Below are 23,979 nucleotides of genomic sequence, written 5' to 3' on the forward strand. Positions count from 1 at the left end.
TCAAGAGTGAGAAAATCAGGGAAGATATAAAGCATGATGTTATAATATTCCAGTTTGTCCGTCTCCCGTGATAGCTAAGCAAACAGGCAATTATAGGACTCAGTGTTTTCTCAATTGGTAGTCTCCAAAATACCGTGAGATGCACCCACTTGACCACACTTACTTCACAAAATTGAGCTCTGACAAAGTCATGTGTGGCTGTGGCTAATGCCTCTTCCTAGACATAGCCACAACCTGAAAGTCTAGTTCCACATGACTCTTAATGTAGTGTGCGTCCTGAATATAACTTTATATTTATTCCCTATTCTTAGGGTTAGCATCCTTGCTGTGGCTGGGTTTAGGAATATTTCTCTTCCTTGCTGTAAAATTGTGAGCAATATAGCAAATTAGTGATGTCACCTATGCTGAGTATGTAACATAGGAGATAGAAAAATTGTACCCTTTGCTCTGTGCCCTGAAGGTGTCAGCTGGCCTTCTGGTGACATTGTAACCTACTGCAACACAACATGGAGTAGGTGGTCTACTTGGGTACAATTCAATGTTTTCTTGAGGTGAACCTATGTCTAGCCAGACTGAGTCTTTCTCCCCCTGGTTGTCAATCTATTTATCTTATTTATATGTCTAGTCAAACTCTTATTCTTCCTCCTCTATATTCCCTTCCTCCTTAAACGGCTGAGGAGTCAATAAAGGTATATTTTCTCTTTGACTTAGGCCTTTGTGCCATCCCAAGGTTTTTGGAATTTTTAAAGAAGCTGATGCCTCCTCAAAGCCTCTTTTTCCTTCACCTTCTCAAAAACTCTTTCTTCTTCTTTAGTTCCACAATCTCTGCACCAACAGCCTTTTTAATTATTTCAGCCTCAATAACCTCTCGTGCTCTGCGATAAATGTCAAAGGTTTCTCTATCAGTTTTTGACCTTGGTTCTTCACTAACCATCTTGATATCTATTATAGGTGGAATAGTAGACTTAGGGTCTTTAGGTTTACTATTTTCAGGTGAGGGACTGTTCTAAAAATCTGAAGCGTAGAATCCACTTGGTGTTCCCCCGAGCCTTCTATGGAATGTCTTTTTTCTCCAAGAAACCTATTTCCTCCATGGAAATTACCTTTTTTTCTGCCTTTCTAACACGGATTGAGCCATCCCAATGTTTGACCCATGCACCAAATTTCTTTTATTTGAAAGAGTGGGCATTATAATCATCAGACTTTCAGCTTCAGCTAGGACAGAATTTAATAGGCATGTTCCTAATCTAAATGGTAACAAGGAGGTTCCAGGACCCAATTCCTGTACACATTCTCTGACCAAGTTGAAGATCAATGTTGAAAAATGTGTTCCTTGCCTCCAGCAAAGAGTTTGCCCACCGTCATTTCAAAGGCGTTATGGAACCAGTAGATGAAAAATTGTTTGCTCAGAAGCACGTACACATTGTGGACTTATGGTGGACGTCCTAGGGAGTTATACGACTTCACCATGGACAACCGTTATGGGGCGGGTGTGGGCGAATCCTACAAACACTTCCAGACCCAACCACTAAAAGGAAATGCTGGACAGGGAAGCTGTATAAAGGATGTCTGAGTTCCAAGAGAAGAGTGTATGAGACTACACAAAACAGTGGTTCCCATGAAGGCTTCCGCTGTGGCACTGACAATCTGCAAGATGTTTTATCCTGGGACTGTACTTTGTAGTGGACTGGGTATCAAACATCAGCCCTTTTGTCAAGTCAGCTCATCTAACACTGCAACTGAGTTTTCTATTTCCATATTCCTACATTTTCCTGGTCAAGAATGCTTATGTCTAGTCTACAAAAACACCTACCCTGCTAGACCCGGTCATTTCTCTGTCTGCCATCCATAATCTCAACTGAAAGACTACATGAACTTTTTTAATAAACCTGAACTTCAGTTTGGCACTGGCTTCCCATCAGGGATAATACAAATAATGATTTTTCTTTTTATTGTTTTCTGGTCTTTGAGGAGACAGTATGCACCACTGCAACTAAGACATTTGCAAGAAAAATGTCATTGATGAAGGCTTATATGCACTCAAGATTAGTTCTAGGCGTAGACTTTGATGGGGCTCTTCTGCTCTTTTCTATCAATAGAAAAGAAGGCTTGACTGCCTGACTGTTGTGATGATATGAGTATAACCCTAACCAGGAGGAAAGATAGGTAGGCAATGCTAACTCAAGCCAGTGTGGAGCAAATTTTGAGGGATTAAGCAACATGAACATGGCCCCAAAGGTGGCACTAAAAGAAGTAACGGACAAACCTACAAACAAAAAGCACATCTCAGCACTGTGAGAGTGTAAGTTTGCAGTGTCCAGACCAGCCCAAGACCAGCATCAAACTCAGTAGAGACCATATCTCCTGATAACCCAGCAAGAGAAGTAAAGTGAGGTTTGAAATGTCACCCATGGTCTTTGGGTAATATACAAGCGAGGAACAGGAACTCTAAAACAAATTAGTTTGATACACACCACAATTACATCTAGAATACCCTGGGGAAGGCTTTTAGTGGCTTCCCTTCAATCATACAATCAAGTCATTCTGGTTGTGACATCTGTGAAAGCCCCCTGTGATAGTTCTAGCTGACCGGAATCAAAGACTGCCAGACCCTATCCTGATAGCCCCATTAAACAGCCAAGACTTAGGTTAACTTGTCACAGACGAAGTAAAATAACTTTGGACATGAATGGGACCACTTTTCCAACTTGGATTGTGTTTTATTGGGATTTCCTGTCTTTTGGACTGTTTTTCAGGCTAATCAGGCACACAGGCTCAAAACCACAGAGGTTTCTAACCTCAGGGCAATGAACTACCAATATGCTAATGTAACAGTTATTAAAACATTGACTTCTGTGGACCCTAATCGAACCATTACTGGAGCCCTGAGACTGATAAGCGTGAAGAGTCTACATCTAACCCCACCCACATATAACAAATTTAACACACTGTTGCATTAGGTCTGGTACATCTTCCCCACCAACTTGCAAGAAAAATAAGCAATTCAGTAAGTCTTGGAACTGCCCAAAAATTGTGTGGACACTATTGGTCATTATACAAAGCAAGGTGTTAGGCCAGTATACAATATACCATTTCCCCCCCCCCAGAATGTGCCAGCATCTTATTTGTTTGTGTGGATAATCTCATTTTTAACTACCTCATTTCCCATTTCATTAAAATAAGGAGCAATTCTATGGCTCTTACTGGACATGGAGTATGTTGTGTTTTGCTCACTGTTTAATTCTGTAACTATGATTGTAACCCCGTACAGCTCCTAGGGAAAGTGCCCGCTACGGTCCTTTACTATAGATGGAGAGTCAAGAGCTCAAAAGGACTATCTTGTTTAGCCTATTTCGGTGTACCAATACCCGAGACATTGTGTACACCAGAGGTAATTCCCAATTTCAACCACAGCTACTGGTCAAACTTCAGAGAAAAGTCTCACAAAGCCATGCCTTAGTTTGTAAACAAACAGCACGAAGCTTGCCTACTGGTACTTTTCGATTTCTGAGATGTGTACAACACTATGGTTTAAGCAGTACTCAACAAGACCCTCACACTGGTATTTGGATCAACGGTAGAGACATCTGGAGGCCTAGGTTCCTTTTAAGTAATGTAGAACAAAAGTTCAAGTTGACAGGTTTCAAACTGTCCCCATCACCTGTGCCTTTTTAAAAGTACCACAATGGTCAACTAAGTTACAAACGCTCTACAATACTAAAATCATAACCGTTGGGAAGCTTGACCTTAAAATCACAAGAGGTGGGACATTAATCTATTCACAACTTGTCTGTAACCCATTCAACAATGAATGGCCCAAACCCATGCTGGTTCCAATATCCACTATCAGAACTGGATGCATGCCCTGTCAAGTGATCAAATCATGGTCTAGTCCCCATAGTCATCTTGACAGTCAATCACTGAATTCTCACTTACTACGCAAACTACACTTGACTACAAAATTAACCCTGCAGTGAAAGGGATATAATGTTAGAAGCATTTCCACTGAAAAATCCAGAAATTCAGCTACACCACTGTAAAGCAAGTTCTGATTCTGCCTGCAGTACACTGCTGCAGTGCCTCTCTGACAAGCTTACCTAAAAATACAGGCTGGCTCTGCCTAATGTATTTAAAACACAGTAGACAGTCTGATATTATTTATTTTTTTGTACACTTGTAAAACACACTATCACCAAAATGGTATCCTGGCGCTATCTGCCTCTATGGGACAAACAGCTGTACAAATAATAGTAAAGATACAAAAGTTACTAAGGAAAACGTAAAGGGTTCAAGGCTTTTCTAAAGTGCAATACACCAGCTGAGGATCTGAGAGAGGTGGGAAGCTTGTTCCAGAGCTGGGCTGCTCTAACCATAAACGTTTGCCCGCCCTGTCCTATCTTCCTAAATTTGGCAATGTAGTTAAGATTTGCTGATGAAGAACATAAGCATTTCCCTGGAAACTATCTTTGAAGTCTGTCTTGAAGAAGAATTGGACAAAAACCCTTAAGTGCTTTAAAAACAATGCACAGGAATTTGAAGGCTATTTTTTGTTTCACTGGTAGCCAGGATCCAATGCATCCGATGCAGATGATTTCCTAGGTCTGTTCAGAGGCAAATTAGCAGCAGAGGCTTGGACTCTATACAGTCTGTTCATCAGGAATTCTGAAGCTCCTACAAGAAGGGCATTGCAGTAGTCTAGTCCTCTCAGTATTACAATGCACACAATCAGGGTTTTTGCAGTAGCAGGCAGCATAGGAAGAAACTTCTGCAGATGCCAGAAAAGTGTAAAGCATGTCCCCACTACTTTATTGACATGATGCTCCAGGGACAGTTTATTGTCAAATATAACCCGCTGATTACGGACGGAGTAAATGGCTCTTCCTTGGATGACAGTGGCCAAAAGTTAAAGGGTAGACTCAAGGGGATTTTGTTAGCTGAGTAACACAGAAACTCAGTTTTATCCTTACTGCATTTAAGGCTGTTAGAATTCAGGCACTTGAAGAGGTCGTTCATACAGTTATGGAAGGCATTAACCACTGTCTGTTGGTTACTATCCAGTGACAAAATCAGCGAACTGTCATCCGCATAGCTGACCAGTCTGAGATTGTGAGCTTTCATAGGTGGCACTAACTGCCTCATATATATGTTAAACAAGATTGGACTGAGTGGCAACCCCTGAGGAACTCCATGTTTGACTTCCCTGAAATCAGAGTGTTAGGAGGGAAGAACAACAGCCTGACAGGGCTCCAACAAATAGGAGGGCATCCAGCTCAATACAGTTCCACTAACTCCAACCACAGCAAGCCTATCTAGGAGCATTTTGTGGTTAACAGTGTAAAAAATGGATGCCAGATCAAGTAAAATCAGGATTGCTGACTGGTAGCTATCTACCACCATTCAAAGTTCGTCCATGGCTACAAGTAGGACCACTTCCGTTCTATGCCGTTCAGACTGCTCCTTTTCATGCAGGGCGTGATATTCCAGATAACTGGACAGTTTTTTTGCTGACATAATGTTCCAGTAGTTTTACCGGAAAAGGCAGCAATGGAACTGGCCTATAATTGGTGAGGACCAACGGGGTCTAAAGAGGATGTTATGTTTTCAGAATAGGGGTAACAATGGCTTTTTTCCATGCCTGTCTTACCACAACAGAGTCCAGAGATTGGTTATATATCTGCAGTAAAAGTGGAAATAGCTCATCAGCCATATCTTTCCATACCCTATGAGGCAAAGGATCAAGTGGTGACGAAAGGACATGGACTTGGCTAGGGAGCAGAAGCAGTCTTCAGTAATAGGTTCAAAATGATCAAGCTTTCTCCTGTTTACTAACCCAGATATAATATAAACGGGGTGGAAAGAAGACACTATAACTGTACTTTCTTCAGACTGTACCGCAACTGGTCTGAGGTTAGTCGACTGAGGTGGGTTCCTGAATGGCACCCAAGATCCTGCTAATTTTTTACTCACAAAACTGAGCAAGATTGTCACATAGCTCTTGAAATGGTGAGATGCGCCATTTCTTACATTCAGGGTTTGATATCTCGCACTTTATGTCAAAAGCCTTTTTGGCGTTATTTGGCAAAGCGAGGATGGCGCTGGCGTAATAGCCTGATCTTGGTCAATTAAGCTCTCTCTTATATTCCACAGCTGTTTTTGTCCTCCTCATTGTAGAAGCTAAATCAGTTTCTCTCTCAAGTTTCCTGCAGGCTAGTTTTAACCTCTTTAGAGAGATGTTGTACCAACTACAAGTTTTCATTGGTATTTCAGTGTCTAGAATTTTTAAGATTCTACCCTCCAATAATTTATAGTTATCTTTTACCATTTTTTCCTGGTCGAAAGCGGTAGACAGGTTGGACAGCCTGCAAAGAAAGGTCTTGCCGAGTTTATGCCAAGCCCTGGCAAGACACTGTCTGGCTACCGCCGGTTTGCAGGTAATAAATTCCCTTGGGGCCAGATACTAACTGACACAGACCTAAGATTTCACAGGACCCATGCAGTTGTTGACATATTGAAACCGCTGAAGATGAAAAAGTTAGAATGAGCAAGGGCCATTTTGGAAATAACCTCTATTAGGGGTTGCAAGTGCACAACCAGGAGGCTAGGGCGGTGATAGCATAGAATTCCCAAATGTATGCAGCCTTTTTTTGACTTCAGGGAGAAACCATGCAATTCAGGGCCGGCTAGTTTGTCTAGAGTGTGAAATACAAAGTTCCATCTATCGTTGAAAATAATTCCCACTCCCCTACCCCACTTAGTAGTATGCGGCATGTGGAGGATTTTGTACCCTAGAGGCCAAGCGAGACCCAGATCAATGGCTGAGTCGGGGTAGTCTAGGTTCCAGTGATGATCAGCACATCCCAATTGCCAACCCCTACCGTCAGATAAATTTCTGCTGAATGCTTTTCAAGGGACCTCATGTTGAGCAGACCACATTTCAGACTGCCAGGCAATGTCGTATAAGTGGTGTCAGGTCCATTTGTTTCCATGTTTGTGTGTCCAGCAGTCAGAGTATAGTTATTAACCTGCTTCCCTAAGTACAGTGGTTGGTCTCTAGAGTAGCTCAATCTACCACTAAGGGGCGGAGGGCTTGTGATTGCAACAAAGCATGGTTGCACTGTGAGTGGTCGGTGAGCAAATGGGTGCAGACAAGCTTGCCTTTGGTGCACAATTAACGGACCTGTTGCGTGCGCCTGAGTAGTTGCGCCTACATCTGCGTTAAATAGTCTCCTTCCTGTGGAAGACTAAGACTAGACCTTTAACCAAGATGGCGAAAGCTCAAAATCCCACTCTTACAGACAGGTATATAGTGCCAGCAGTAAATATACACTACAATGCAGCTAAGTAAGGCGCAGAAAATCATCTCTCCAATTGAAAAAAATGTTTAAGAGCATTAACCCCTTCTGTGCCCAGGACGTAATGGTTACGTCCTGAGGCACAGTGCTGCTGTGCCCAGGACGTAACCATTACGTCCTGTGCACAGAGCCCAGAGGGAGCGCTCTCGCTCCCTCTGTGGGGTTCCCCCCCACCCCCCCCCAAGTCAGGGATGGAAGGGGAAGCCCTTCCCCTCCCACCCCCGACCCCCCCAACCCCCCCTGTGACGTCAGCGCGCGAGCGCGCGCTGATTAGTCACAGGGTCTCCCCCATCGCGCTGGAAGCAGAGCTTCCAGCGCGATTGAAAAAGAAATGCTTTTGCATTTCTTTTTCAATCCCATGGGGGAGGCCCCGAGAGGCTTCAAAGGGAAGGAAATGTATTTCCTTCCCTTTGAAGTCTCTCACAGGTTTCAAAAGCCGGATTGCTTGCAATCCGGCTTTTGAAACCCCACTAGACACCAGGGATTTTTTTTTTTTCTTGAAATTGGCAAAAGGGAGCGACCCCTTGGGCAAGGGTCGCTCCCAGGGGGGCATTTTTTTAGGAAGGCCTTTTCTGCCCCCCCTGGGGGCAGATTGGCCTATTATTAGGCCGATCTGCCCCCAGGGGGGGCAGAAACCTCTAGGCACCAGGGACCTTTTTTTTTTTTTTTTTTTTTTTTTAGATTAATTCTTTTTTTTTAGGTGGGGAGCGATCCCTTAGGCAAGGGTCGCTCCCCTACGGGGCAATATATATTTAGGCCATTTCTGCCCCCCTTGGGGGCAGATTGGCCTATTTTGATAAGGCCAATCTGCCCCCAAGGGGGGCAGAAACCATTAGACACCAGGGAGCTTGTTTTTGCGGGCGAATGTCACGCAACAAAGCGACCCCTTTGGCAAGGGTCGCTCCCAGGGGGGGCAATTTTTTGGGAAGGCCTTTTCTGCCCCCCCTGGGGGCAGATCGGCCTATTATTAGGCCGATCTGCCCCCAGGGGGGGAAGAAACCTCTAGGCGCCAGGGCAAAAAAAAAATTTGTGTTTTTTTTTTTTTGTTCTTTTTTTTTTTTTTTAGAGATGGGGGCGACCCATCAGGCAAGGGTCGCTCCCCTGGGGGGCAAATTGTATTTAGACCATTTCTGCCCCCCTGGGGGCAGATTGGCCGATTTTAGGTCAATCTGCCCCCAAGGGGGCAGAAACCACTAGGCACCGGGGATTTGTTTTTTGGCGCCAATGTCACGCAGGGGGAGCGACCCCGTAGGCAAGGGTCGCTCCCGGGGGGGGGTGGGGGTTGGGGGGGCAAATTTATTTTAGGCCATTTCTGCCCCCCCCGGGGGACAGATCGGCCTATTATTAGGCCGAACTTCCCCCGGGGGGGGGGGGCAGAACACTCTAGGCGCCAGGGCAATTTTTTTTTTGTGTTTTTTTTTGTTGTTGTTTCTTTTTTTAGAGATGGGGAGCGACCCATCAGGCAAGGGTCGCTCCCCTGGGGGGGGGCAAATTGTATTTAGACCATTTCTGCCCCCCTGGGGGCAGATTGGCCAATTTTAGGTCAATCTGCCCCCAAGGGGGCAGAAACCACTAGGCACCGGGGATTTGTTTTTTGGCGCCAATGTCACGCAGGGGGAGCGACCCCGTAGGCAAGGGTCGCTCCCGGGGGGGGGGGGGGGGGGGGGGGTTTGGGGGGCAAATTTATTTTAGGCCATTTCTGCCCCCTCGGGGGACAGATATCGGCCTATTATTAGGCCGAACTGCCCCCGGGGGGGGGGGGGGGGGGGGGGCAGAACACTCTAGGCGCCAGGGCAATTTTTTTTTTGTGTTTTGTTTTTTTTTGTTGTTTCTTTTTTTAGAGATGGGGAGCGACCCATGAGGCAAGGGTCGCTCTCCTGGGGGGGCAAATTGTATTTAGACCATTTCTGCCCCCCTGGGGGCAGATTGGCCAATTTTAGGTCAATCTGCCCCCAAGGGGGCAGAAACCACTAGGCACCGGGGATTTGTTTTTTGGCGCCAATGTCACGCAGGGGGAGCGACCCCGTAGGCAAGGGTCGCTCCCGGGGGGGGGGGTGGGGGTTGGGGGGGCAAATTTATTTTAGGCCATTTCTGCCCCCCCGGGGGACAGATTGGCCTATTATTAGGCCGAACTGCCCCCCGGGGGGGGGGGGGGCAGAACACTCTAGGCGCCAGGGCAATTTTTTTTTTGTGTGTTTTTTTGGTGTTGTTTCTTTTTTTAGAGATGGGGAGCGACCCATCAGGCAAGGGTCGCTCCCCTGGGGGGGCAAATTGTATTTAGACCATTTCTGCCCCCCTGGGGGCAGATTGGCCAATTTTAGGTCAATCTGCCCCCAAGGGGGCAGAAACCACTAGGCACCGGGGGATTTGTTTTTTGGCGCCAATGTCACGCAGGGGGAGCGACCCCGTAGGCAAGGGTCGCTCCCGGGGGGGGGGTGGGTGTTGGGGGGGCAAATTTATTTTAGGCCATTTCTGCCCCCCCCCCCCCCCCCCCTGGGGCTGGCTGAGCTACAGGCCAAACACCACAGGTAGGCACCTTGCAAAAAACACCTCTGTTTTCTGTGAAAAAATATGTTGTGTCCACGTTGTGTTTTGGGCCATTTCCTTTTGTGGGCGCTAGGCCTACCCACAGAAGTGATGTACCATTTTTATCGAGAGACTTAGGGGAACGCTGGGTGGAAGGAAATTTGTGGCTCCTCTCAGATTCCAGAACTTTCTGTCACCGAAATGAGAGGAAAAAGTGTTTTTTGGGCCAAATTTTGATGTTTGCAAAGGATTCTGGGTAACATAACCTGGTCAGAGCCCCGCAAGTCACCCCATCTTGGATTCCCCTGGGTTTCTAGTTTTCAAAAATGCACTGGTTTGCTAGGTTTCCTCAGGTGTCGGCTGAGCTACAGGCCAAAATCCACAGGTAGGCACTGCTTTTTATAAAAAAATGTGATGTGTCCACGTTGCGCTTTGGGGTGTTTCCTGTCGCCGGCGCTAGGCCTACCCACGCAAGTGAGGTATCATTTTTATCGGGAGACTTGGGGGAACGCTGGGTAGAAGGAAATTTGTGGCTCCTCTCAGATTCCAGAACTTTCTGCCACAGAAATGTGAGTAACATGTGGATTTTTAGCCAAATTTTGAGGTTTGCAAAGGATTCTGGGTAACAGAACCTGGTCCGAGCCCCGCAAGTCACTCCTCCTTGGATTCCCCTAGGTCTCTAGTTTTCAGAAATGCACAGGTTTGGTAGGTTTCCCTAGGTGCCGGCTGAGCTAGAGGCCAAAATCTACAGGTAGGCACTTCGCAAAAAACACCTCTGTTTTTTTCCAAAATTTAGGATGTGTCCACGTTGCGCTTTGGGGTGTTTCCTGTCGCCGGCGCTAGGCCTACCCACGCAAGTGAGGTATCATTTTTATCGGGAGACTTGGGGGGAACGCTGGGTGGAAGGAAATTTGTAGCTCCTCTCAGATTCCAGAACTTTCTGCCACAGAAATGTGAGGGACATGTGTTTTTTTAGTCAAATTTTGAGGTTTGCAAAGGATTCTGGGTAACAGAACCTGGTCCGAGCCCCGCAAGTCACCCCTCCTTGGATTCCCCTAGGTCTCTAGTTTTCAGAAATGCACAGGTTTGGTAGGTTTCCCTAGGTGCCGGCTGAGCTAGAGGCCAAAATCTACAGATAGGCACTTCGCAAAAAACACCTCTGTTTTTTTCCAAAATTTAGGATGTGTCCACGTTGCGCTTTGGGGTGTTTCCTGTCGCCGGCGCTAGGCCTACCCACGCAAGTGAGGTATCATTTTTATCGGGAGACTTGGGGGAACGCTGGGTAGAAGGAAATTTGTGGCTCCTCTCAGATTCCAGAACTTTCTGCCACAGAAATGTGAGTAACGTGTATTTTTAGCCAAATTTTGAGGTTTGCAAAGGATTCTGGGTAACAGAACCTGGTCCGAGCCCCGCAAGTCACCCCTCCTTGGATTCCCCTAGGTCTCTAGTTTTCAGAAATGCACAGGTTTGGTAGGTTTCCCTAGGTGCCGGCTGAGCTAGAGGCCAAAATCTACAGGTAGGCACTTCGCAAAAAACACCTCTGTTTTTTTCTAAAATTTAGGATGTGTCCACGTTGCGCTTTGGGGTGTTTCCTGTCGCCGGCGCTAGGCCTACCCACGCAAGTGAGGTATCATTTTTATCGGGAGACTTGGGGGAACGCTGGGTGGAAAGAAATTTGTAGCTCCTCTCAGATTCCAGAACTTTCTGCCACAGAAATGTGAGGGACATGTGTTTTTTTAGCCAAATTTTGAGGTTTGCAAAGGATTCTGGGTAACAGAACCTGGTCCGAGCCACACAAGTCACCCCTCCTTGGATTCCCCTAGGTCTCTAGTTTTCAGAAATGTACAGGTTTGGTAGGTTTCCCTAGGTGGCGGCTGAGCTACAGGCCAAAATCTACAGGTAGGCACTTTGCTAAAAACAGCTCTGTTTTCTGTGATGTGTCCACGTTGTGTTTTGGGGCATATCCTGTCGCGGGCGCTAGGCCTACCCACACAAGTGAGGTATCATTTTTATCGGGAGACGTGGGGGAACGCTGGGTGGAAGGAAATTTGTGGCTCCTCTCAGATTCCAGAACTTTCTGCCACAGAAATGTGAGGAACATGTGTTTTTTTAGCCAAATTTTGAGGTTTGCAAAGGATTCTGGGTAACAGAACCTGGTCCGAGCCCCGCAAGTCACCCCTCCTTGGATTCCCCTAGGTCTCTAGTTTTCAGAAATGCACAGGTTTGGTAGGTTTCCCTAGGTGGCGGCTGAGCTAGAGGCCAAAATCTACAGGTAGTCACTTTGCTAAAAACAGCTCTGTTTTCTGTGATATGTCCACGTTGTGTTTTGGGGCATATCCTGTCGCGGGCGCTAGGCCTACCCACACAAGTGAGGTATCATTTTTATCGGGAGACGTGGGGGAACGCTGGGTGGAAGGAAATTTGTGGCTCCTCTCAGATTCCAGAACTTTCTGCCACAGAAATGTGAGGAACATGTGTTTTTTTAGCCAAATTTTGAGATTTGCAAAGGATTCTGGGTAACAGAACCTGGTCCGAGCCCCGCAAGTCATCCCTCCTTGGATTCCCCTAGGTCTCTAGTTTTCAGAAATGCACAGGTTTGGTAGGTTTCCCTAGGTGGCGGCTGAGCTAGAGGCCAAAATCTACAGGTAGTCACTTTGCTAAAAACAGCTCTGTTTTCTGTGATATGTCCACGTTGTGTTTTGGGGCATATCCTGTCGCGGGCGCGAGGCCTACCCACACAAGTGAGGTATCATTTTTATCGGGAGACGTGGGGGAACGCTGGGTGGAAGGAAATTTGTGGCTCCTCTCAGATTCCAGAACTTTCTGCCACAGAAATGTGAGGAACATGTGTTTTTTTAGCCAAATTTTGAGGTTTGCAAAGGATTCTGGGTAACAGAACCTGGTCCGAGCCCCGCAAGTCACCCTTCCTTGGATTCCCCTAGGTCTCTAGTTTTCAGAAATGCACAGGTTTGGTAGGTTTCCCTAGGTGGCGGCTGAGCTACAGGCCAAAATCTACAGGTAGTCACTTTGATAAAAACAGCTCTGTTTTCTGTGATATGTCCACGTTGTGTTTTGGGGCATATCCTGTCGCGGGCGCGAGGCCTACCCACACAAGTGAGGTATCATTTTTATCGGGAGACGTGGGGGAACGCTGGGTGGAAGGAAACTTGTGGCTCCTCTCAGATTCCAGAACTTTCTGCCACAGAAATGTGAGGAACATGTGTTTTTTTAGCCAAATTTTGAGGTTTGCAAAGGATTCTGGGTAACAGAACCTGGTCCGAGCCCCGCAAGTCAACCCTCCTTGGATTCCCCTAGGTCTCTAGTTTTCAGAAATGCATAGGTTTGGTAGGTTTCCCTAGGTGGCGGCTGAGCTAGAGGCCAAAATCTACAGGTAGTCACTTTGCTAAAAACAGCTCTGTTTTCTGTGATGTGTCCACGTTGTGTTTTGGGGCATATCCTGTCGCGGGTGCTAGGCCTACCCACACAAGTGAGGTATCATTTTTATCGGGAGACGTGGGGGAACGCTGGGTGGAAGGAAATTTGTGGCTCCTCTCAGATTCCAGAACTTTCTGCCACAGAAATGTGAGGAACATGTGTTTTTTTAGCCAAATTTTGAGGTTTGCAAAGGATTCTGGGTAACAGAACCTGGTCCGAGCCACACAAGTCACCCCTCCTTGGATTCCCCTAGGTCTCTAGTTTTCAGAAATGCACAGGTTTGGTAGGTTTCCCTAGGTGGCGGCTGAGCTAGAGGCCAAAATCTACAGGTAGTCACTTTGCTAAAAATAGCTCTGTTTTCTGTGATGTGTCCACGTTGTGTTTTGGGGCATATCCTGTCGCGGGTGCTAGGCCTACCCACACAAGTGAGGTACCATTTTTATCGGGAGACTTCGGGGAACATAGATTAGCAAAACAAGTACTATTGCCCCTTGTCTTTCTCTAAATTTTTTCCTTCCAAATATAGGAGTGTGTGTAAAAAAGACATCTATTTGAGAAATTCCCTGTAATTCACGTGCTACTATGGTCACCCCGGAATTCAGAGATGTGCAAATAACCACTGCTCCTCAACACCTTATCTTGTGCCCTTTTTGGAAATGCAAAGGTTTTCTTGATAGCAATTTTTTACTCCTTATATTTCAGCAAATGAATTGCTGTATACCCGGTATAGAATGAAAACGCACTGCAGGGTGCAGCTCATTTATTGGCTCTGGGTTCCTCGGGTTCTTGATGAACCTTCAAACCCTATATATCCCCGCAACCAGAGGAGTCCAGCAGACGTAACGGTATATTGCTTTCGATAATCTGACATTGCAGGGAAAAGTTAGAGTAAAACGTAGAGAAAAATTGATGGTTTTTTCACCTCAATTTCAATATTTTTCTTTTTCAGCTGTTATTTTCTGTAGGAAACCCTTGTAGGATCTACACAAATGACCCCTTGCTGAATTCAGAATTTTGTCTACTTTTCAGAAATGTTTAGGTTTCTGGGATCCAGCATTGGTTTCATGACCATTCCTGTCACTGACTGGAAGGAGGCTGAAAGCACAAAAAATTGCACAAATGGGGTATGCCCCAGTAAAATGCCAAAATTGTGTTGAAAAATTGGGTTTTCTGATTCAAGTCTGCCTGTTCCTGAAAGCTGGGAAGCTGCTGAGTTTAGCACCGCAAACCCTTTGTTGATGCCATTTTCAGGGGAAAAACCACAAGCCTTCTTCTGCAGCCACTTTTTCCAATTTTTTTGAAAAAAACGAAATTTTCACTGTATTTTGGCCAATTTCTTGGCCTCCTTCAGGGGAACCCACAAAGTCTGGGTACCTCTAGAATCCCTAGGATGTTGGAAAAAAAGGACGCAAATTTGGCTTGGTTAGCTTATGTGGACAAAAAGTTATGAGGGCCTAAGCGCGAACTGCCCCAAATAGGCAAAAAAAGGCCTGGCACAGGAGGGGGAAAAGGCCTGGCAGCGAAGGGGTTAAAATCACCTGTGCAAGGATGTATAAACTGCAATCATAAACATGGCAGCTGAACCCGGTAAAGGCTGCACAGCCATATCTGCATCTGGGTTAAACAGTCTATTCCTCATGGAAGAAGAAAACTAGACCATCAACCAAGATGGTGGCCGCTCAAAATTCCCCTCTTACAAATGGGTATAAAGTGTCAGCAGTAAAAATACACTACATTACAGCTAAGTAAGGTGCAGGAAATTGTCTCCCCAATTGTTAAAATTGTTTTAAAAAGCTAAGATCACTTGTGCAAGGGTGCATAAAGTGCAATTATAAAGATGGCAGTGCAAACCGGTAATGCTATTATACATTCATCACTTAGACCATATCCCCAAATTATTCTCTCAGTTGCCTTATTCTTTGTGGAGGCAGGCTTATATTGAAAGCAACCTGCCTCACATAAGAAGTGGTCTGCCACCAACAACTTTTCAATGAAGCCACCATTTCCAGCGGGGCAAGATAACTGTGCAGGAAGGAGGGGACATGCGTAGCAACCTTAAGTTTCAGGAAACAACAAGCTCTCCTACAGTCCTTCTAAAGGAAGGGTCAATGCATCTTAAAGCTGTCTTACACATGCCTCATCTCTCAAGCTCTACAGAAAACATCTTATACCAGCTTTTTTATGGGGTAATGTTCAATGCATTTGTACTGTGACCCCAATAGCACCACTTGTAGGATAAACCAAAACTTGCGCAGACTTGACTGTCTATCATTAAGCTCAGCAAGAAAGACAGTAGTACAGAGTCTCGAAGATGAATCTTAATGGTTTCTCTCCAAGACTCATCAACTGCAAAAACCCATCTCATCAAGCAGGAGCTTCTTGCGTCACAGCTCCAACACTGCTGCCTAGTCAGAAGCACAACATTTCCCTTTGGCTACTAATCACCTGTACCGCTTTGGGCTTAGTAGGTCTCCACACTGCCCTGTCCATGACCCCTGACCGCTTACCTGTCCCGGCACTTATCTGTAATGTAAAACCTTCTTTGGTACAACACTCCATTGCTTTGTTGTAAAGCTTGTGTTCTCTAATTCTACTAGATACACAGGGCCCACAAAAAAGAGACACCCTGCAGGTTAATGAAAGAAATAATAGAAGTTAAAGAGCCATTCAGGAGCAGGGATCATGCTTGGTTCAAATACATCCCTTTTCCACTTTTTATGCATTTTGTTAGCAGGAGAAGAACAATTCTGAAATAAAAGGAATATGGCCTGATCAATCACAAATTATAATAATTTCAATCGAGTGCCTAGGCTAAATAGCATTGTCTTTGGGGAATCACTTTATTCACAGTGGGTTTGTATAGCGTTGGACCTTGCCTCAGAGTGCCAAGGAAAAGGAAACCGGGATGTATCTTAAAGATGCTGCAGAATGTGAGTAGGTCTCTATCAAGTCTTAGAAGTAGAGGGAGGAAACTTGGACATAAAGGGCACTTACATCAAACATTTTATCACTGTGTGACTTAAGGTGGTACAGACGTTCCACGTGCCAATCCATACCCCATATTTTCATGCTGTTCCAAAGACCAAGTCACTATTTGATTAATAACCACTGATGGCCTGAAGTGTGTGCCACAAAGGGCAGAAAAAGAACGGAAATGATTACAAAACTGAAGATGAAACAGATGCAGAAAATAAAGAAATGTAATATACACACAAAAAGAAACTGCATTAAAAGGCTATTTTATTGACTCAAAAAGCTCAGAATGTGTAAGTCATAAAAAACACTGTTCCACACGTCATCTACTGAAAAATGCCAACAAGGATGCTGTTGAACAAAATTCTGTTTGTTGTTTGTCACACTCGGAGATGCACATGAAAAGACTGCCCAAAAAATACATCAGTGAAAACACTGTCATTGGTACAATGGTTTATAAGCTCCACTGTGCAGGCGATTGCTTTTGAGGTCTAGTCTTCTAGACAAACCAAGCTTGCTGTCGGTGAAAAGGCCTATTGCTTGCTTACAGGAGGCTTATAGTGAGCCCACTGTTACCTTTGGTTGGTTTTATTGCCACTCTCATTTGCTTTCTTTATACTAGTCAGCGTTTGTGAGGTTTATGTCCTTGTTCTGTCAGCCACCCCTTCCCCTGGTGAATGAATGCATTACTAGTGTTCTCTACTGCTCACTTTAGAAGCACTACTTTTCTAGGGTCGAGTGCGCAAAGTGCTCTTTCCCTGGTGTAATCGATCTGTGGGCTTTTAACCACGCCCATCAGTTTGGTTGGTTCGTGGGCTTGCCGTTTAAAATTTGCTGGATTTCATTGGTGAAAGGCATGCCTTTTCCGGTGTTTAGCCCTCCTCGAGTGCACCAGCCAACTACTGAAAACATGCAAGGCTCCATGTTTTCCGTATATCTTTTGGACTACCTTTTCTCTTTATTTCAGAACCAGTGCAATCTCGCTGGGCAGTAGTCGAACGCTTTGCATGACATCGACCATGTTACATCGATAATTGCACTTTTGCCAATATGTTTCACTGCAAGCAAACTTCTGTTTCCGTTTGTGTGTCTGCTTTGCACTCATGGCGGCCGTAGGCTCGCTTATGTGAAACTGTTTTACTCTTTATTTTCAGTTTTTTGGAAAAGAAAAGTCCGGTTAGTTATGTGAAACAGTTTGACTTTTCATTTTGAGTTTATGTGGTGAAAAAGTCTGGTTAGGAGTTTACAATGCTAATAGCTTTAACTCGAGCAAACGCGAGACCCATTGCGTTGCAAATACTAGTTACCTTTTGGTTCAGCACTCCACAAGAGTGCAGGTCTTTTCCCTGCTTCTCCCCTGTGAACGCCTCTTCCTGCTTCTGACTTGCACCATGTTTTTTTTGTCCCCCCTTGTGCTTCAGTTCCATCCCCTTCATGTTGTGCTCGTCCTCATATGCCTTGTCCCCATGGGCTTCTCCCACTGTGTTGCTTTCTCACCTGTGTTTCCTCGTCCCCAAAAGCTCCACATTCCAAACTCTAGCCCATATGCTTCTTTTCCCCATAATCCACCTTCCTCTGTCTCGCCCATGACACTTCCCACACCCTCTGTATTGCTTCCCCAATTACACTCTCCATGTAGATTCTGCCCACCCACCCCCCATATTGCATCTCGCCCCTGCATTGCTTCCTTGCCCAACAAAGAAAACTATTCAATTTCTTTTTTCAACCTTTTCTTATTTACAGATCCAACACAGATCAGTAAATTTTAAAAAGTGCCCATGTCATTTTGTAGGTGCCAGCATGCACGTTCCATGCCCCAACATAATTAGGATGGACAGACCGGTCATATCACCTTTTTTGTTCACTCTTTGGGGATGTTGTACAGCATCACTAAAAACCATTGTCAAAATCAATAGGTCTCGAAGAAGAGGCCTTTTAGTGCTGCCAACTCTTATCTCTAGACTGTTAGGCAAATGCATTCATTGTTATCTTAAGACTGATTGGATTCCGGCCCATCTCCCTGTTCTCTTTCCCGGCAAAAGTCATCGAGAAAATCATCAACACTCAGCTCACTCGGTACCTCGAAGACAACAACATCCTCGACCCCTCCCAATCCGGCTTCAGACGCAACCACAGCACCGAAACCACCCTCCTCGCCGCCACAGATGACATCAGAAGCCACCTCGACAATGGAGAAACATCATCCCTCATCCTCCTTGACCTATCAGCTGCCTTTGACACCATCTGTCACCAAACCCCTCACGCAGCAGGAAGCCAAGACCAGGCCCTCGAATGGATTGCATCCTTCCTCACTGGCAGAACCCAAAGAGTCCGCCTCCCCCGTACCAATCCAAAGCCTTCATCATCATCTGCGGCGTACCCCAGGGCTCATCCCTCAGCCCGACGCTGTTCAACATCTACATGGCCCCCCCTCAAGTGGCCCGTCAGCACAACCTCAACATCATCTCCTACGCCGACGACACCCAACTCATCCTCTCCCTCACTAAGGACCCACACACCGCCAAAACCAGCCTCCACGAGGGACTAAAAGCCATTGCCGACTGGATGAGAGACAGCCAGCTAAAACTGAACTCGGACAAAACAGAGGTCCTCATCCTTGGGCGCACCCCCTCCGCCTGGGACAACTCATGGTGGCCGTCCACGCTGGGTCCCACACCGACAGCGCACGAAACCTCGGCTTCACCCTCGACTCCTCACTCTCCATGTCAAAGCAGGTCAGCGCCATCTCCTCCTCCTGCTATAACACCCTCCGCATGCTTCGCAGAGTTTACAAATGGATCCCAACAGAAACAAGAAAAACAGTAACCCAGGCCCTCGTCAGCAACAGACTCGACTACGCCCTCTACACCGGTATCCCATCCAAACTCCTCCAACGCATCCAAAACGCCTCCGCCCGACTCATCCTCAACATCCCTCGCCACTGCCACATCACCCTCCACCTAAGAGACCTTCACTGGCTCCCCGTCAACACGAGGAACCCCTTCAAGCTCCTCACCCACGCACACAAGGCACTCCACAACACCGGACCATCATACCTGAACAACAGACTCAGCTTCTACACCCCACCCCGGCATCTCCGCTCTGCTAACCTCGCCTCCATCCAACGCAAATCTTCCGGCGGCAGATCATTCTCGTACCTCACCGCCAAGACCTGGAACACCCTCCCGCCGGATCTACGACAGACCCAGGACCTTCTTTACTTCAGAAAACAACTCAAGACTTGGCTCTTCGAGCAGTAGCAGCACTCTCCTTTCCACCCCCCCTGCCAGCACTGTGTCTGTAAAAACCTTCTTATCTATGTGACATGACTTTTCACTGAACTGAACGCTGCCACAGTATTCAACATTAACACTTACCATCTTCAAACTCCATATGGAGCCATGGTGATAATGGCTGGCAAAACACTATGACATATGTATGCACCAACAAGAGGACAACACATAACCTTTCCCTAGAAAGCTGGTTGTCTGCTTGTCCACTAAAACTAAACCTAGACAAAACAGAACTGCTTTAGTCACAACCAAGCAGGTTCTGGACATCCAACAGGATTGAAATAATGTAACCCACTGGACGCTGTTCCCAAGCTGACAACCAAAGCCGAATCCTTAGGATTCATTTTCATTCAAAAGTTTGATAAACATACATTCACATTTCACAAAACCCATCCATAAAAAATGCAATCTATGAACTACACTTGCATTGCAAAAAACATTCCGCCTTACTGTGCACTGGGAAATTCTCCATTCAGCTGTAAGACGTATTAGCGGCTGCTGCCAGAAAACTGAAGCAGGCAACACAATCCATGTTCAGTCTACACTGGCTATAGTCACATTTGAAATTCAATGCATCTCTTGCAAGACAATAAAACTTGGCTCACCAAACATACTTCCATGAAGAACTCTCATCTGTAGGTGATACGTGTTAAGCAAAAGATGAAATTTGCCTCATATTTGAAATCCCCACTGTGATGATGGTTAATATAACAAATCAAGCTTTATTCTGTTTGGCCCCAAAATGTGTAATGAACTATCTGAACCAGTAAGATCGCCTCTCATACCCTGGCTGGTTTTGGATAGCTACTAAAACTCCTGCCTATAGGGGACACTTATGTTCTGCTTGGATTTTTTAAATATCACAACTCTGACTTCCTAATACATCAAAATGTGTATTATTATTTCCTATAATGTTGCATGTGTAGCATCACAGTATTGCCCTAGTTAATCCATGCTGCATACATACCTATATAAATAAAATGTTTTGGAGATGTGGCCTAACAATTAAAGATAAAAAACTTTGAACCTTGAGACCTACGTTGTAATCCAATTTTTGCATCTTGGCACAACAATTGTGTACTTCTAAGCAGGAGTATTCTGAAGTGCCTTAAACTGCAAACTTTAAATATTTCTAATACCACTACAGTGCAGAATACACTCCAAACCGATCCAACTTCATGTACTAATTTTCCACATCACATCCAACAATTTGTGATTTCTTCTCAAGTAGCCCCCCCCACCCCCCAAATTCCTCATGCTAAAGTGGTTCCTGTCACAGAATATGTTCTCTGAAAAGTGCCCTCCTATTCCTTGCAGATTGACCTAAAGTATTTCAAACACCCCAAAAAGGTCAGCAATTGTTTTAATTTAACTTAAGAAAGGTTCTGTTAAATTGGCCATGCCTTGCCGTTGTATTCATGAAACATAAAAACAAAGTTGCACTAGAAATCACTCACCTCACTTGGTTGGGGCAAAATGGCGACAGTCATTGTGCTGGTATGAATGCGGCCCTGTTTCTCGGTTTTTGGTACTCTTTGGACCCGATGGACTCCTCCTTCAAACTTCAAGTACTTATACACCTCAAGGCCACCGATGCTGGCAGTTGCATGTCGCAGTCCTCCTGAAAAAGTAAAAGCAAAATAGAAGTTTACAAATTGATGCCAATGTTAGGCCCAATATGTCACAATTTACTTCACTGATGTATATACCAATATTATGCGTTGTATGCGACAGTCAAGATCATCAAGTGCTGGCCACAAATGATGGACAGTTCATTAATCTAAAGCCTTGGATCTAATTTAAATCACAGATCAGCTATTCTGAAACAATGTATTTAGCTGGTAGAAACAATAGTATAAGTGTGACTTTCAAGACAACTCTACCATCTTCCTTAATCACCGTTCATACGCTGATGGCTTGAAAATAGGTTGCTACTTGAGTTTAGGAAAATTAAGGTTTTCAACAATATAAAAATCGACTGGTGGTGGGTTGGAAAGACCACTGGTGGAAAATGCAGGAATATTTGTAGAGCTAAGAAGATGGCAAACTTGATGTTGGGCATGATAAAGTGTCCATTCCCCTGCCTACAGATTTTGATGTTCATCTGTTGAGCCACTATGATTGTGACTAGAAGAGACCCGTTGAGGAACATCGGGTGGATGCATTTGTATGTGAGGCAGAGGAATCTGGAAATGATCATGGTACTCATAGGAAGCATGAGCATGTATTGAAGCGTCTGTGGTAGTATGCATCCCATGAGTCTTGCTGTCCTATTTTGTGGATTCTTGTGGCACGCAGCTGGGTGATCAAATAGTTCTCTGTTTGATTTATACTAAATGTATAGCTCAGGGATCTCCGAACAAGTTATGTTTTAGATGTGTTTTCTGTTTACTGTACACTGACTGGTGTGGGAGTTTTAATTGTATTTATTTGGATGACCATAAAGTACAATGTCAAGGTTTCTAGCTGTGCTCCATAACCAACACACCAGTAGCTGCTCAGAAAGAGGAGATGCTGCAGCTAAAAAAAGTCCCACGTTTTCAGTCAAATAAGTTGGGTCAGAATGTTTTGGTAACTAATGAGACAGATTCCCTAGTTGTTAACTGAAGACATGAATGTTACTGGGTGAAAGACGTAGGGTGACGGGTGCCTGAAATGTGTCCGACCTGTGTTACATCTCTTTGATTTGCTTTCACGTTTTAATCATTCTGTCCAGCAAGATAGGCAAGCTGACAGAAACAGGAGGGAAACCATCCTGGAGCTGGAGATATTTAGGCAACCCTGGAGGGTAAGTCTGTGTAAAGCTGCATGATAAACTTCCATCCCGGAAAAGGATTTTAAGAAGTAGTGTGTGTATGTGGAAAAGAGGGGTGAAAGATAGGACACGTGCAGCAATGCAAAGATGATTTTTATATGCCTAGAGATGGAAGAACAGAGTCTGATCTATTTCAATCAGTTGTTTTAGATAATTAAGAACCCCTCAATTATTGGCCCTATGGAACCAGCGACAGTATGGAACATTCTGTGGAGTTTTCACTCAGGAGACAGCATAAAAGTTGGCAGACAGATCCAGCTGGATGAACACCTCAATAATTCTCCTTCTTGGTTTCGGATACCTTCAAAAACTGAGGGCTCAATAAGTTTCATGATTCAAAAGGCCAGGGCACTCGTATGAAATAAGATAAGAGTCTGTACAGTTAGGTTCTTAGTCTTCGGAAAATCAATATATAATCCAAACAGAGTTAAAGTTCAGTGTCTTTATTCTTGTGCGAGGTTTTCATACATGTTCATCACATCAGAAAGATTCCATATGTGGTCATCACAACAACAGCCAACACGTGTTTCGTCTCAGAGAAATTCATCTCATTGACTTACTCAGGGCTGTAAGAAACATAATAATGAGCTTGGTCATAATCTGTAGTTATACATGATTTTGGAAAATGAATATGTGGCACTAAAATCGTGGGCAATTCCTTCACCAGTACCACGTGAGTGTCTAAAATCATCAAGTGACATTACCAAACGAAGCCACAGAGAAAAAAATGTGATTACAGTTTACCACTGTTATTATTATAAATATCACCAAAAGTTTGATGTGCACGTGAAACGAAGTAGAAATTGAGAATCAGAAATAGGGATAAAGACTCCCACTAGATATGTGGCGATGAGAAACGGAAACTAAGGATGAGAAATATACTCTTGATGACAGGGTGTCATTAGGAAAAAAGGAAACAGAAAGGCGTCATAACACCTAGGAAATTGGTGAGTGAGTGTGTTAAATTAAGCATTTGCAAGTGTGTCTGAATAAAGAAAAACGTACCAAAATATAAGTAAGGTGTTAACATGAATAGATGGCTTATCCTAATCAAGTAAAACTCTTCAAGATAATGTACGATCTGAAATAAAATGATTGTAAGTCATTAGGAGGAAGATAATGAGTAAGCTGAATTTAAAAGGAACTAACAAAAGGACTATCACGTACCAATAGAGAAAGAGTAGTGGGAATCACGCGATGGGGGCAAAACACTATTATCCCTGAGTCTTTGTGAGGGAGTACTCATAAGTCAGCATGTATGGATCCAAAATCTTTTACGGTGCGATCTAGAAGAGAAGATCGCTATACTAAGGAAGTAGTGACAAGCATAAGCAATATGGCATAAATCTGAAAGTAAAAGGTCACGTACCTATAAACAAAACAGTTCTTTTGGGTAAATTCTTGTGTTGGGGGCACTGTGTTTTGCTCCCCGATAATTAAGCTGGCGTGTATGTAGAGAAAAAGGACGTGTAAGCCCTCTGTCTCATCTAAAACCGATGTAACAAAGATTATAATCATATGTTGCTTCTAAGTTGAGCAACCAGACTCAGCCCCCTCAAAATAAAGTGCAAAATACATAAGTTAA

General features: G+C 44.8%; 1 protein-coding gene across 1 annotated transcript in view; it reads right to left on the bottom strand.

The window, feature by feature from the left end:
• The window catches only part of MTRF1L (mitochondrial translation release factor 1 like), a 281,806-nt gene that overhangs the window by 170,143 nt on the left and 87,684 nt on the right, over positions 1-23,979 (bottom strand). Inside the window, exon 4 of the mRNA XM_069235059.1 lies at positions 21,037-21,200. Within this exon, the coding sequence (XP_069091160.1) occupies positions 21,037-21,200 (164 nt within the window). The remainder of the gene's footprint in view (positions 1-21,036; positions 21,201-23,979) is intronic.

Source organism: Pleurodeles waltl, chromosome 5, assembly GCF_031143425.1.
Source record: "Pleurodeles waltl isolate 20211129_DDA chromosome 5, aPleWal1.hap1.20221129, whole genome shotgun sequence".
NCBI lineage: Eukaryota > Metazoa > Chordata > Amphibia > Caudata > Salamandridae > Pleurodeles > Pleurodeles waltl.